This window comes from Fukomys damarensis, unplaced genomic scaffold, assembly GCF_012274545.1.
Source record: "Fukomys damarensis isolate Sample0158 unplaced genomic scaffold, DMR_v1.0_HiC HiC_scaffold_10, whole genome shotgun sequence".
Taxonomy (NCBI): Eukaryota; Metazoa; Chordata; class Mammalia; order Rodentia; family Bathyergidae; genus Fukomys; species Fukomys damarensis.
Genome location: NW_022900922.1, coordinates 16,274,946 through 16,291,394, shown reverse-complemented (window position 1 = coordinate 16,291,394; position 16,449 = coordinate 16,274,946). Strand labels below are relative to the sequence as shown.

The 16,449-nt window shown below is 42.0% G+C and overlaps 1 protein-coding gene across 4 annotated transcripts in view; it reads right to left on the bottom strand.

Moving 5' to 3' along the window:
- The window catches only part of Taf5l (TATA-box binding protein associated factor 5 like), a 27,219-nt gene that overhangs the window by 9,986 nt on the left and 784 nt on the right, over positions 1-16,449 (bottom strand). The window contains exons 1-3 of one of the 4 annotated variants that reach the window (XM_010621918.1): positions 16,436-16,443; positions 6,669-6,813; positions 4,522-4,626 (exon numbers count right to left, since the gene is read on the bottom strand). In XM_010621918.1, the coding sequence (XP_010620220.1) occupies positions 4,522-4,626; positions 6,669-6,810 (247 nt within the window). In that variant the 5' untranslated portion in view covers positions 6,811-6,813; positions 16,436-16,443. The other 3 variants (XM_010621917.3, XM_010621916.2, XM_010621915.3) reach the window with 3 other exon arrangements.

Genomic DNA, 16,449 nt, shown 5'->3' with positions numbered 1-16,449 from the left:
AAAAAAAAAAAAAAAAAAATGCTCAGACTTTATCAGTTAGACTTCCAATATGTTCTAGTGGAATAAAGGGTTGTTTTTCAACTCCTTAGAATTTTACTTTCAGGCTTATTTTCTAAAATGACACATTTTGTATTAAGTTTAGGTAAAACTAGCTATCAAGAAACAGCGATGCAATGCTGAGCATGATGGTGCATGTTTGCTATCCTAGCACTTGGGAGGCTGAGGCAGGAGGATCAACACAAGTTCAAGGCCAGCCTAGACTATACAGTGAATTCAATGAGAGCCTAAACTACATGGCAAGACCCTGTCTCACAAAACCAAAAAAGAAAAGACAGAAACACTGATGCACTACCTTTTTTGGAATTACTTTATATGTACTGAAATTCACGGCTGCTTTACCTTCAAACTGCTCTCCGGGTCTGAAGACAACAGTGTGTCTGGTATCGCAAAATGTGATTGATGTGGGGAGGGGATATAAAGTCAAGTTCCATTAAAAATTTTGTTCCTTTGCAATATCATTCTTTACGTGTTGCTAAAAGCATACTTAAAATATTCCCTCCTAACTCGGAAAGACACTTTCTAAAAAATATCCTTTCCGGGCTGGGGATTTAGCACAGTGGTTCTGCTGTTTACTTTGCAAGCACAAGGTCCTGAGTTTGATCTCTGGTACCAAAAAAAAAAAAAAGTAGTTTTCCTTCTCCATGTAACCACTGTTGAACATGCAGCAGGTGCCCGGTGATACCTCTGCCATATGAGCAGAGGCCAGCATGAGGTTAATCCCCTGTGTGCACGCAATACTGCATTTGAGTAAAAGGAGAAAGCAACTGAGGTAGGGCAGTCAGAGAAGGCTTTATGGGTCGAAGACAAGAAGACTACATTGGTAACTGCAGGAGGGGCTGAGTTTCAATGGTCCGTTGAAAAGAAGCAGTATCAGCAGCGTATGAGAGGACTGGTCTAGAAGCAGCACAGTGGCATGTGAGAGGACAGGTCCAAAAGCAAAGCAGCATGGGGAATATGAGTGGACTGGTTCAGAAGCAGTGTGGCGATGTGAGAGAATGAGTCGAGAGGATGCATGGTGGCACATGAGAGGACAGGTTTAGAAGCAGCCCAGCAGTGTTATGGGGCCAGGCACTACCCAAGGAGTCCAAGTGCACTGCACAAAGGACCATAAATGGGGCAGTGTTGTGGAGTGGAAATTAGAGCTTTGATATTAGTTACCGCAGTGGAAACAACCAGACTTAAGAGGTAGAGGAAGAAAGGGGTAAGGATGAGCCAGGTTTTGGGGTGGAGGTTAATGTACACTGAACACATCAGAAGGCAGGATCTTTTGTTAACTATGAGCCCTACTGTGTACTTTGTAGTGGGAATTTTGGGGCTGGGATTTGAGAGAAAGATGCAGCCCATGATGAAGGCTCGGTGCTATCCACGTGGAGATGCACGTTAAGGTTGGACTTGGCAAGCTGTCCTCTGCAAGTTTTCTGTGGATGCGTTCAGTGTGCTCAGGGGCAAGGGTTCCTCCAGATCTGACCCAGGGCTGTTAAGCCTGACCATGGCTCAGGGTGCCCAGCTCTGAGGTGCACTCACCACACCCAGTGCTGATCCTGTGAAATGGGATATGTATCTGAAGAAGGGAAGGAGCCCAAGCGAGCAATAGGAAATGTGAACCAAGCAGTGTGGCATTTCAGAACAAAGGTCAGCCGTCAGTGGGGCCATACCCTGACAGGAAGAGGAGAATGAGGACCAATGGCATCAAGTAAGTGTTCCTTTTACTACTGGTCTCTGTGAATGCATGAAAGCAACATTTTCTTTAACCACTAGAAGTTTTGCATCAAGGAGGCATTCACTACATAGTGAGTGACAGTGCTAGTTTTATATTCAAATTTTACTAAAAACTTCCACTTTCAGCCTTGATATTAGGATTAGCATCCAAATTAGATTAATGTCTGTGTCTCATGGCTTCTCTTGGTGCTTAGGAAATACTTGTTCATTTGATTTGGTTCACTGCTCTTCAGAGACCCAAGGGTAAACAAGTTCCAGGAAAAGTAGTCCATAGATGAGCAATATATACTAAGCTTCTCCAAATTATCAAGACAGATAGAGAATCAAATTATATGTCCATAATCCCAGCTCTCTGGGAGGCTGAGGGAGGAGGATTATAAGTTTGAACCTAGCCAAACGCAGCAACTTACTGACTCACTGAGATTCTGTCTCAAAGTAAATAATAAATAGGGATGGGGTAGCAGATCAGTGTGAAGGCTCTGGGTTTAATCCTCAGTATCACACACAAAAAAGACAAATTATAGACAAAGGACCAGATAGTCTGCTGAGTTTTTTTAAACTGACCAGAAATGACAAAAGAAATGGGTGACAGATTACAAGCCACTGAAATATAAAGCTCAAGCAAAATAAAATATGAATGAGAATAAGGAAGATACCCTGTTTTAGGAAAAAGAACCATCAAATACAAAGGATCGATAGCTACTCTACATCAGGGAGCTCTGTTTAAGAAAAACACCCAGAGCTCCAGTAGGTGAATGGCTGTACATGATCCACGATGGTCACATGTGGGCACCTCACTGCAGAGCTGCCGTTGGAGCTGCATGGCAGGTCTGGATCCCTCACTAGACAGGGACAGTATGAGGCTATGACAATGTCTAGTCTGACAGGAAGACAGAACTTAGCGCAGTAGAGGCTGAAACAACAGAAGGGACAAGCTGAGGGAAACCACCACTACCAAGGTGAGAGAACTCTAGCATGTGCAATAATCGTATTTTAAAAATTTAATAACTTTGTAAAAACTCATTAAAAAAATTGCTTGAAGCCTTAAAACCCAATGACAATGATTAACAATAATCTTGTGTCATCAAGTTGTGCTTACTCTGAATGCAATCCTTATTATAGATTCAATTTCCTTTTTTATCCTTAGTGGAACAGAAAGCAGTTGATCACTGCTCTGAGATATTTAACATTTGTAACATGTAAGGAACTCAATGGTGTTTGTCTTTTCAGCTAAAACATAATACATACTATTAAGCCTCTACTTCTTGCAACATTTTGCCCATTTTCCTGAACTGTATAGTAAATTGTCAGGTGTGGTGGTGCTTACCTGTAGTCCCAGCACTTGGGAGGCTGAGGCAGGAGGATTACTGAGAGTTAAAAGCCAGGCTGGGCTACATATTTGAGTTCAAGGCCAGTCTGAACTACATAGGGGGATGCTGTCTCAAAAAAGTAAATGTATGCTGGGCGTGGTGGCATACACCTGTAATCACAGTACTCAGGAGGCTGAGGCAGGAGGATCACTGTGAGTTTGAGACCAGCCTGGGCTACACAGTGAGTTCCAGATCAGTCTCTACTACATAGTGAGACCCTGTTTCAAAAAACCAAAAAAGTAAATGTAGGGTTTTTTTTTTCTTTCAAAAACTAACCCTTAAGGTTATTTAAAACTAGGATAAATCTAAGTTTGTGCAAGGCTAAGGATAGGATTTTGGTTTATACACTATTCATCTTTATATGCATCTTTACCATTAAAAATTATTAAGCCAAGGATTGTTCAAAGAGAAACAAGCTTAAAATTTTTAAACTACCAGTACTGGGGAGGCTGAGGCAAGAAGACAGCTGTGAGCTCAAGGCCAGCCTGGGCTACCTAGTGAGACCTAGTAAGACCCTGTTACATACACACAAAACTTTTGTTAAAACTACCATTTATCACTAACCAGTGTCTGCTAATTATTCTTAATCCCTTGAGGGCAGAAAATTTTCTATTTCTCACAAGAAGTGTTATATATAAAAGGTTCTCAGCCAAGGACTCTGATTTACTAACTGAAATCAACACAATTTCTCTAATTGCAACCTTTTCAATGTTTAGATTCTAACCAGGCATCTTAGTTCAGGATGAGATGTTCTGATTTAGCCTTCCTATTGCCTTATTCATCTCAGATATGAGGAAACCAAAGTCCCAGATAGATTGTCTTGTTTAAGTGATTCATTTAGGCAAAAAAAAAAAAAAAAAAAAAAAAAAAATCACAATGAGTTAGAAGAGCTGCTTAAATGCAAAATGCACAGCTTCTGACTCTGTGTGCTGGACACACTTTTGAAACCTAAGGACTGCTCTACATGACAATGTCTAACTCTGCTGCTGAATCTGGAGGACTACTGTCTTGCACTTTGGAAATAAGAGTTTGCATAGACATTCTAAGATGTAGTTACCAGTAAAGTACTGATTGATATATATACATTTTAAACATGCTACATTTAGTGACATTTCTCTATATGGTTAACTTAGCTTTCCTTTATTCAATACAAGTCACTGGACTGAAGGCCATGGAAAAAGCAGTGAGTAAAACACCCAGAGCTCTTTTTGTCTTGTAAACTTTAACCTTATGCTGTAACTCTCAGGAATTCGAGACCATGTCTGCACACGAGAACCGTGTCAGAGCTCCTCTGAATCCCTGGTTGCTGATGCCATGCCTACAACACACTACTGTTTCTCAGTAAGGAGACTTCCTAGTGCTGAGTACTTACCAGTGAGAAAATTCCGCAGTCGTCCAAATTGTACTTCATATTGCTGGGGTTCTGCCTGGCAGGGGGCTGAAGACACTATGTTGGCACAACCAGATTCTGACTGGACTAAAGAGGGAAAGACAAGATAGGGGTGGGAAGACAATTAGCAGGCTGAATGTGGTGCGTCAGTGGCAAGTGCTGTCTCAGTAGATTTTGTGAGTGTGCTGGGTCCTGATGAAGTGCACAGGCTGTCTTGTCTGTCTCCCTCACACCTGATCCAGTGAAATGAGGGCAGAGGAGAAAAAGAAAATGCAGGGCAGATGGAACAAAAGGGCAGGCCCATGCGCCCCTGAGAAGTGCATGGAAACATCTAGTCCTGTGTTTCATAAACAAATGGCAGTAGGACCCTGTTAACTGCTGTGCTTTGTACTGGGGCCTTTCAACCTGGGATTTGTGCCTTCCAGTTTTGAGAAAAAATTTCCAGTCATTTTTGGTCACTCTTTTCTATTTTTGAGACTCCTATGATATAGCTGGGGATTGAACTTGGGACCATGCACTTTCAAGGCAAGCGGCAGAACCACTGAGCTAAATCCCAGCCCAAAAGGAACTTTTTTTTTTTGGTACTGGGGATCAAATTCAGGTCCTTGCACTTGCAAGGCAGGCGGCAGCACCACTGAGCTAAATCCCCTGCCCCATTTTTGGTCTTTTTGAGACAGGGTCTCACTATGCAGATCAGCTTGGTCTGAAAACACTTTGAGGCCAGGCTGGCCTCGAACTTGTAGCAACCCTCCTGCCTCAGAATCTTGAATGCTGGGATAACAGGTGTGCAACACCATGCCTGGCCTGTTACATTTTTTAGCACTAGGCCTATAGCAGATATGCAATAAATGTCTGCTAATGATTCCATCACTCTGATTCCCAGTTAACAGAAAGATTGGGACAAAAACTTAAGACCATGTTGAATGCTCTCACTTTTCCTGGTGGCTTCCAACAGTGATGTAGACTCTCCTGAAAACCACTGTGTCTGAACAGCAAATGGCTCAGTGGTGCTCTCTCCTACTTCCCATCAGCAGCACAGTGGCACTCGACGCAGGGTGGCAGGAGACTGCATACACACCAAGGGCTGTGATGGGAAGTTCAGAAGGAATCACTCCAGGCCCCATTAGCTTGATTGCACTAGAGATAAGGCAACTGCTGGTCTATGCAAAGGCCATCATCTGGCCCTGATTCTGTCAAGGGAGCTCTCTAGGGGCTATAGGAGAGAAGAATGGGTTGGTCTGGACGTAAAGAACATGTGAGCAGGGCCGGGGATTTAGCTCAGCGGTTTGGTGGCCTGCCTAGTTCAATCCCCGGTTCCCAAAAAAAAAGAACATGTGAGCAAATTCAGCCAGACTTCTGATGCAGTCTCAGAGCAAGCCATGGACCACACTGAGGACATCATCAGGCTTTTACTGCCCTTCACTTTGCCCTGTAGTGAAGCCAACATACACTTAAAGCAAAAAAGGTCCAAGTCCTTGACTGAGGGCAATGTGAAGGGGAGCTGAACCAACTGCTACTATCAGGACTGAGCATGAAACCATTAAAGGAGGGGCAAACAGTGACAGGTATTTAGGAAAGTGAAGTCCAGAAACAAAGCAGGACCCTGTCTGCTCATGTGTAAGAGGACCCAAGGCTGAGTCACTCCAACTCCACAAAGCCAATAACTTAGTTCATAATCACCCTGAAGCATCACAGCAGCACTCCCCCATCTTCAGTACTACAGAAATTCAATATAAGAAAATCACATCACATAAAAACCTGAACTCACAAAACAACCATTCCAGATAGAGTCAAGACCAGCTTTTCTGTAGAATCTGATTTCACAACTACAGAAAAACAAATTTTAAAAACCTCAGAATATGTCTGCAACACCAATATTTCCCACAGCTTATCTCACAGTACTCCTCTCCCACTTGCAAACCTGAGGTTCAAGGGCAAGAGTCTAGTAGGATGGGAGACTACAAAAATCATCAGGTACAGATAACACAGTCTAGAAGCTCTGGGAAAGGAAGTATTATCCAGCCAGGGGGCAGGAAAGAGCACCACTGGGGAGCCTGCTCTCTGTCCAGTAAAAGAAGTGACTCCACGCACCACCGACAGAGATCCTGCTCCAGGCCACCCATGGTCACCTGTGAGGTTGGCTGCCATCTCCTCAGCAGTCTGAGACAGACGCAGGCCTTGCTTCAGGGGGCCATCTGAATCCACGTACTGCCGGCGCTTGAGGTAGCAGGACACTGCCATCTGGACGTGCTCGGTGCGCACCCGTTTCATGACCTAGGCAGAAACCACAGGGGCAGAATCAAGAGGTCAGGTGAGGAAGACTGTGGCCTTGGAGTTGCTTCAGTGCCCAGTTAGGAAATGAATATGACTTCCACTTTATTTTTTCCCATGGCCACCTAGCCAACTTCGATGATGCATGGGTAAGCCATGTAGGTTATCCTCAAAAGTTAGTTAATACCATGGTTTCAGTTACCCCTTTGACCTTTTCATCAGGGCTGTTAACAAGCAAGAAGGGCCAGTAGAATAGGGACAGTTTAAGTAGGCCTTTCATTTCTCCTTCCAGTTTTGAGGCATTAATCAGCACTGAACCCACAAAACAAAATCAAAGACCTGAGAAACTCAGAAACTGGGTTAAGTAGATGTTGAAAGGGGAGAAGTCAGTAATGAGGAGGGATGTAAAGCTTCCTTTGGAATGGTCAGGAAAAGGCTGCCAGTCTATGCTTTCAGACTTGATTTTTATGTTTTCATTTTAATCAAATCAATCTGTCTCTTCACTGTCTTTTGAACCATAGGTAAAACCACCCTGCTGCAACAAAACAGTAAGAGGGCACATGCATATGTTAAAATATGTCTCATGAATTGCAGTAAGAAGGGAAAGTGGTAGGAAGTGAGCTAAATGGGGATAATAACGATTTAGGCTAATTTAAGGGCTCACCAAAAATGAAAATAAAACAAAACAGAGGGGAGGTAGAGAAAGAAAAGGGACTAGCTTCCTTCATTATTAAGTTTATTATCAAGAATTATGGAAACCTCCAGTATTGCCCTGGCCTCAAATACTACCTTGCCAGAAATAAAGAAACTATAGGCAGAAGCCAAATGGCAATGGGATGAATTTTCTAGGATCACTTTTGTCATGTAAGACATACTTCTTACTCAAGAATCAAAATGTAGTGTCCATTCTGGAAGATACATATGTGCCAATGCCCGTCAAAGTAAGTCTCTGAACCAAGGGTTCCCAGGCCTGGGTCAGGGCCAAGCTTCATCACTGATGTGGCTGGGTTTAAGCTTTGTTTCAGCTATGTGTATCAGCTCTCTCCTTTGACAACTTCATTCTTTAAGATTTAAAATTCCAGCTGGAGATTTAGCTCAGTGGTTCGGCCACCTGCCTTGCAAGCGCAAGGTCCAAAGTTTAATCCTCGGTACTGAGATTTGAAATTCCACCTTTTCCAGAAATTTATTATTTTCTTTTTTACCTATAGTTTTGTTTTATTGTATTTATTTTTGGTACCAGGGATCAAACTCGGGACCTTGCACTTGCGAGGCAGGCAGAGGAACCACTGAGCTAAATCCCTGGCCCTAATTTATTATTTTCTTAAAATATTTTCAACTGTTCATTCCTATCTATAAGTTTTATCCATCTGCAACTTTTTAAAGTATATCATATGAATGAATAGCCAAGCAAATGTTTTACAGAGACACCGTGCAGCCACACTGCCCCTGGATCATGTGAAAGTGCTCTCCCAAACTGGTCTGCAGCAGGACTCTGAAGACTCATTTCAATTTTTCAGAAGCCATACAACAGGGAGAGCAGCAAAGGGTGAAAAGTATATATAAATTTATAAACAAAACATTGAAACATCATACCTATGTCAAACTATGAGCACAGAGATTATCTGGATTAATACAAGGAGTACAAAACATGTCAGAAAGAAAGGACGCTGGGTGTACACCACACCAGTAATCCCAGCACTCTGGGAGGCTGAGGCAGAAGGATTGCAAGTTTGAGCCTGGCCTGGGCTACTTAGGGAGGCCCTGTCTCAAAATAAAAAGTGGGAGGGCCAGGGATTTAGCTCAGTGGTGCTGCACCAGCCTGGCAAGCTTAAGGTCCTGAGTTCATTTCCCAATTTAAAAAAAAAGAAAAAAAGGATGGAAATGTAGCTCAGTGCAAAGGTCCTGAGTTCAATGCTCAGTATATATAAAAAAAATTTTTTAACAGCTCTAATTACTTGCCAATACTGAATTACCTTTTCATTATGGAATCTGCCTTTCTTTATGATAGCGTATTATTTTTTTCACCATATCAATGAGTTGTTTTTAAGATAGAATTCTTTTTTATTGCTCAAAGATTCTGATTAAGAGTGATATCTGATATCCCTGCGCTCAGTATCATCTCCCCATAAGTGAAGATAGATAACATTTTTTTTTTTGTGCTCACTAATCAGTACTACTAGTTTGATTATATCTAAGATTCTCTATGGCTTTCTAACCTGGCTACAACAAGTACGTACACGTACAAGTAACCTGAGCCTCAGAGATTATTTGAACTAGTTGATACAGAGGACTTTCCTACATCCCCATAATGCCTGCTAACACGGCTTTTAATTCAAATTCAAGAGTGCCTAGTCTGTTACTTGCCCAAAGTAGCCTGATGGCATACTTCAGTGAGACCAAGACCATTCCAGACTTCTACTGCCATCTCTTGTTGATGTGGCATCACGCATATGCCCACACATATCTATGAGAATTCCAATCAGAGGTCTGATAGGAAAAAACACATGTTCAGACATAGGATTTACTGACGGAGGGGGAGAAAAGATATTGTAGGACATGTCCTCAAAATGGGATGACCCATATGTGTGTCTGCAGAGGAGGGAAAAAGATTCATATAAGATATATATATGAGAACAAATGAACAATGGTAAAATCTGGCTGTACCTATGACTGGGAGAAACTAGTTAGTGAATATTAATTCTACAGAATATGCCCCTGTTGGTGATGGTGGTGGTTCACACCTGTAACCTCAGCACTCGGGAAGCTGAGGGAGGAAGATCACCTTGAATTCAAGGCCAGTCTGGACTACCTTGTGAGACCCTATCTCAAAAACCAACCCCCGCTCCCCAAATCCATAAAGATTATGTCCCAATTAACAGCCCCAAGTGGCAGTATCAATCCAATCAGCATGTTTGATAAGAGACTTTCCCTGAGATCGGGCAGTGAGCCGATTGGAGGACAAGGATGGCAGGGTAGGAATTTGGCAGTAACTCTTATATACCACATGGAACTCAAATGCCAGAGATGTGATTCAATCAAGCTTTCTCATTTTATTCCAATACATGTATTTCAAGTGAAATACTGAAGAATTCCTCTGAGAAACCAGTTCCCCAAATGATTTCCATTATACTAATATCCATAAATGGACATGTGAAGGGGAAAAAAACCTCCTTAAAATAGACCCAAGTCTCTTGAGAGACTCAGAGGAATACTGCAATGTTAAGTAACTTGCCTACTTCTTTTTTTTTTTTTTTTTTTGAGACAGGGTCTCACTATGTAGTTGAGACTGATCTGGAACTCACTATGTAGCCCAGGCTGGTCTTGAACTCACAGTGATTCTCCTGCCTCAGCTTCTTGAGTGCTGGGATTATAGGTGTGCGCCACCACGCCCGGCTTCAACCTACTTCTTACTATAATTATAAAATCTTTTCAGCGTAAATTAAATTGGATATAATTATATAATTTTTAAAATACCAAGAGTTTCCATAATTTTCAATTTGCATAATATACTTTAACCTTTAAAGTATCCAACACCCTTCTCTATCACATTAGTAGTATTTCTGGAAATCAAAATGAAGATGCTGACACAATGTGTACCTCTTTCTCAAATTACAATAGCTGCCTACTGTTCCATCAACTCTTCAACAAAATTGCTATCAAAGAGAAACCACAGCCACGCTCTTAATATGGGGCAGAGGGTTCATGCTGCCCAGGCACATTCTTAAGACGATGGCAAAGTAGGACTTGGCCTGATTAATCTTGTCAGTGATCATACATCACATCCTAACCCCAACCACTTATGTCTAAATGCAAATGGTTGGTGGAGGATGTTTGGGAGATACCCCACCCCATTTCATGCCAGGCAGTGCACAGTCCTGTTTAATACCCAATGTTAAATGAACAGCCCCTCTCCAAAGGGCAGGAGCCCTGATTTGGGGGTGATTTGAAAATAAACCCAGGAAAGCTCATCACAGAAACATCAAATCCATTCCCCAATGAGTCTCACTGTTGACTAGATTTTTTGAGTAAATATATTTTTCCAATTGGAAATTTATGCTTAGAAACACATTAGACATTATTTTTTTGCTTTTGTTAAATGGGATTCATGTAAAGACCCTACGAGGTATTCAAATAAATATTAGTTGTCTCCTCCTGTAGTATATCAAAAGGTCACTTTAGGTAGGACCTAAAAAAATTTAGCCTTTAATTGTGATGAAGTTTTGTAAAGTTATAAGTCACAGCTGAAAAATAAATAAGCCACACTACTTAGTTTGTAATAGCTCACTGAACTTTAAAATTCCGATTATCTTTCATAGTCAGTCTCTGCTCAGACTGACAGTCATACACTTGAACTGGAAGCTGTGCTGTTTCCTATGGTGTCCTAAGGAACAAAATGGCACATGAATGAGTCCATGGCTGGGGCTAAGGAGGAAAAGTAGGACCCGGAGCTTTGCTGGCAGCAGGGAGCATATAGGAATCATGAAATCAGCAGACTGAGAATGCCAGGAACATTTTTTCCAGCACCAGCTGGGCCTTCTGCAATGTCCCTCAAGTCTTTTCTGATGAATTACTTTCCATATAGCATTCTCTGGCCCTGCCATTCCAAATCTTCCCCAGTCTCTTTACCCAGCTCACTAGACCTGCTCAACTCAGTGGACTACTCAGAGATTTGTGTCCTCAACCCTGTCCAATACAGCAGGCACTTCATGATTGTGAACACCACTGACCTTCCCACCCCATGAAACTCTCTCTTCCCTTGGCTGTTCCCCTTCACAAGCCAGCCTTCTGGTTCTCCTCTCCCACTCTCTGCTCCTTCTTCACAATTCCTATGGCACACTACTACTTGCTATCCTCAGTCAAACACTGTCCCGAGCTCTACGAGTTCACAGACATTTCCACCTGGAAAATGCAAAGGCCTAACTCAATATGCTCACTGGAGAATTAATCTTCCCTTTAGAATCTCTTCTTTTGGGCCGGGGATTTAGCTCAGCAGTTCTGCCGCCTGCCTTGCAAGAGCAAGGACCCAAGTTTGATCCCTGGTACAAAAAAAAAAAAAAAATTTCTATTTTACTGGTGCTATTATTCTTAAAGCAAGAGACCTAATCATTATCTTAAGATTATTTTCTTTGTCTTACTTCAAGGGGCCAAATTCTTATATTAAATATGAATTCTTTCTCAACCTAAAAAAAAAGGTGGCTAGTGTAATGAAACCATTTCTACTTCTCCATCCTCACTGCAATTTGCACAAGTCACTTCTCAACTGGACCATTTCAACACTCCCATCTCTAATCATCCTTCTGAAAAGAGCTACAGTAAACAAATTTGCTTACTCCTAAGCCCTACCTCTCATGCAGGCTGGCTGATCCTCAGTTTCTCCAAACAGACGAAGAGTCCCCTAGGCATAGGGCTTCTCTCATCCTTTTTTTTGTTTTTGTTTTTGTTTTTTTTGAGATAGGGTCTCACTATGCAGTTCAGACTGGCCCTGAACTATGTGGCACAGGCTGGCCCTGATCTCACTGTGATGCTCCTGCCCCAGCCTCTATGTGCTTGGATTACAGGCATTTGCCATCACACCAGGCATTTGCCATCACACCAGGCTTTTCTCATCTTTGAAACTCACATAGAAAATAAAGGAAGTACAGGGGATGTAACTCATTGGATCCAGCACCTGCTTTGCAAGCGCATGGTCCTGAGTTCAATCCCCAGTACAAATAAATAAATGAATGAAGTATAGCCAGGCATGGTGGCTCATGTATGACTATAATACCAGCACTCAGGAGGCTGAGACAGGAGGATTGCTGCAAGTTTGAGGCCAGCCTGAACTACACAGTAAGACCTTGTCTCAAAAAACAAAACAAAACAATAAAAAGGAAATACTATCTAGATTCTGCTCAGAATTCCTCAAAGTTTAAGCTCATGATTTTTTTCAAAGTTTATGAACCAAAAAATTCACAAATATCTGATTGCTACCTCAATACCCATTCTGCACAGAAAAACTGACCTATACACAAAGATCAGATGAGCATGGCACAACCAACACAATAGGGACATCTATGCTGTTTACTAGTTTGACTGCACAGGATAACTTTCATGCATGCTACTTAACAGAAGAAATAGGGTGTTCTGCTCTTTAAGGGGAACATGTTTTCCTACACTTATCACTAAAACAATTCAAATGCAAATGAGGTCTCTCAGATACTTTAGTGACATTAGCAGATTTTGTGTGGGTTAGGGGATTTAGCTCGGGGTAGAGCATATGCCAAGTGTTCAAGAGGCCCTGGGTTCACCAGCACCACAAAACACATTTATATATAAGTAACTATGTGTCTCAGAATGGTGTGGTTTTTAGTTTTCATTTTAGAGCAGTACTGTCCCAAGAGCAAGCTCACAAGTATAGAAGTTCCTTGGTCTGCACTGCTCAGTACAGTAACCATCAGACAGACACTCAAGGGTTCTAAGCAATCAAAATGTGACTAGCAAGACTGAGCAACTGAGCTATCAATTTTAATTAATTTTTTACCTTAAGTAGCCATGTGACCAATGTACACTGGATATGACATTACTCTGAAATGAATGCATCACCGTTTTTGCTCAAAAACAACTCACGGAGTGTTTTATGACACTTTTGTTAATTACAAAATCTCCCCAAAATTAGCATTTTGCTTGGAAAAACAGAGCTCTCCTTTTTACTGCCTAACACTGCAAGATCTCACTGGAAGGTATCTCCTGTGTTTGACATCTACACGAGGAATTACCCAGGGAAGTTATTTGTAGTGTGTTTTAAACTATGCCAGTACAAAATGCCTTTGAAAGGAAATTTACCTCAGTAGAGAAACAGCAATAAGTAACATATGCAAAACATTCAACTAAAAAGTAAAATCAAACCTAAGAAACCTTATTCTTGCAATGGGAAAATTAGGTAGAAAAATTTTAGTCAACTTAAATACTTTAAAAAAAGGGGTGCTTGTGGATGAAATGTAAATATCTACTTTTCCTATTTTATCCCCCCCAGTACCAGGGATCAAACTCAGGACCTTGTACTTGTGAGGCAGGCACACCACCACTAAGCCAAATCCCCAGCCTTTAGTGTCTACTTTTAATCTTCATACATATTTAAAATATACTCCAGTAATATAGTAATTCACAAAACAATTTCATGCCAACCACTCACACATCTTAAACACTAGTGCCTGTGGATCAATTAAGCCACTATGAATCATCAAATTCCACTCTCCAGACTGCCTTACCCTCCCTCACATCTACCCAAGTGGTTACCACAGACCACTTCCTGCATCCACACTCTGGGAGAACTCAGCAAAAGCCATTCACACCCATGCAGGTGGGCAGACTTTTTCATTCATCATTTACTGTAGTTTTTTTTTTGGCCATCTGTAAAAATCGTTTCCAATGGCATCCGTACTCTCCGAATGACCTTGACAATAATTACTGAATATAACCTGGTTTTCTGTTTGTATAACTGATTTGGTAGGATTGAACAGATATCCCAAACTAGCACCACATAAGATTGTGTTAGCCCACTATGTCCTTCGCTGTGATTCCTGGTTGTGCAGACCAGGGCTGAGGACCCTAACAGGAGAGCCTGCCTTGGAATCCAGTATATACTATATATATTAGAACGCTATTTTAAGGAAAGAAGGCTTCCTTAAATGATCTTGGGCTTCTTCATGCCTTCTGAGAGTGCTAATCCAGCTGTGGATTAAAAAACTGGTCTTTGCTAAGCTGTCATTTTCCTGTTGAAGTCACAGGTATATGCAAAGGTGCCAGGACAACAAGATTGGCCTTCCCTACTTTCCACCTCATTTTGCACTACTGCAACACAATCTTTCCAAAGAGTTAATCCAATGCCACCTGTACTCAGTTTAAATACTTTCACTGTTTCCACTAGGATGGAGGATTAAATTGGATTCAAGCGTCATTTCAAGGTTACTCTGATCTGCCTTTGTTTACCTATGTGGACCAATCTCTAGTTTTTACTTTATGGGGGTTCCTATCTGGCCTTCTTATCCCAAGGGCTTTGGTCAAGCACTCTCTGTTGGCTGGGGGCACCCTCATACTGGCATTCCATCTTTGACAAAATCCTGATGCTTCACAGCTCTACCTTGTCCTCCAACCTCCACAGCCTCCCTGATCTCTGTACCCCACCCAGCAACTCTCTCTCACAGTACTCATCATTCTGCACTGCCACTAACACCTAACACCCACGAGAAGATCACTCTTTTAACTGCCTCCAATGGATGGTCTCCTTTAAGCTCACAACTCTACAAAACAAAAAGCATTCTTCAGACGGGAAAACAGGTTCAAAGCTAAACTACTTCATTATTTGGCTATCTGGCTGCTTTAGCTGAGCTCTTACCCTTTACAGTACCCAGCATCACTACAAATCCTATGTTGGATCACGGCCTTCCTGAGGGAGGCAGCAAGGTGGTGAATGCTTACTAAATGCCTGGTGAGAATAGGCAGAACAGTTACTGCTTGAGATGTTGGCAGTTCCAAGAGGCTGGAAACGTGACTTCTAGTACTCTGCACTAAAAATGATAGCTCAACACATGATCCTGGTCCCCTCCCAGCTAAAATTATATATTAAAAAAAGCCAAAATAAAACAAAAAACACAACCTTTTCTCTAAAGTGGTCTGACTGGAGACACAAAAACCAGAAGGCAAGTTACTAAGCAGTCAGGTGTAGACCTTTACCTAGTTTCATGACAGAAGCACACACAAACCTTACAGAGGTTGGGATATGACTGTACCAAAATACACTAACTTAAATTTTTATTAGTACATATTTGCAGTACATGATTACATTCATTGTGAGGAACTGGTCCATACAAGTAACACTTTTCAACTCCTTCCCCATCTAATTTATTGTTGATGACAAAGAAAAAAGCTCAAGGCAAGTCTACCTGTTGGTTTCCTGGCTTAACGATTTTCAAGGTAGGACAGGCTTGTAATTCATTAAAAAAAAAAAAAACAGAAATTAAAACATTGCATTTAACAGAAAAAACTTAGGCCTACAAGGGACTTAGAATGTATTCTGCCTAAAAAAGATATTGTACCAGCTATTTTCTCTCTCTTCCTCATGACAGGCTTTCACTATGTAGCACAGGTTGGCCTTGAACTTACGATCCTCTTGCCTCAGCCTCCTGAATACGGTTATTACAGGTGTGCGCTACTGCACTCAGCGAGCTTGGCCAACGGCTATTATGTTGATACGCATCTTTCTTTTAATGGTTTACCTTCAAACAGATTTGGCCTTAAGTTATCAAAATGTTTTACAAAGAGTAAGCTAAGACTCAGGAAGGACACACACCGACAGTTAGATACAAGGTTGCAACCCTAGCCTGCCATGTCGCAAAGCTCTACCCCAAGACATAAGCACCTCCGAGTTTAAATAAGCATCCAAAAGCCCTTAACCTGCCAACAGATTCCCTTCCTATTCCCGCTCCCAAGCAGACAGGGTTGTGCAGAAGCTATGTCCGGACTCCGAGACCCCAGGCCAGCCCAGGACCCTTACACTTATGTCAGCTCGGCGGGGACCCGCGATCGAGCTGGGCCTCTGGCTGGCAGCCAGCTGTTCCCAGTCCGCGAAGCACTTGGGCGGACTCACCCACCTCTCGGCGC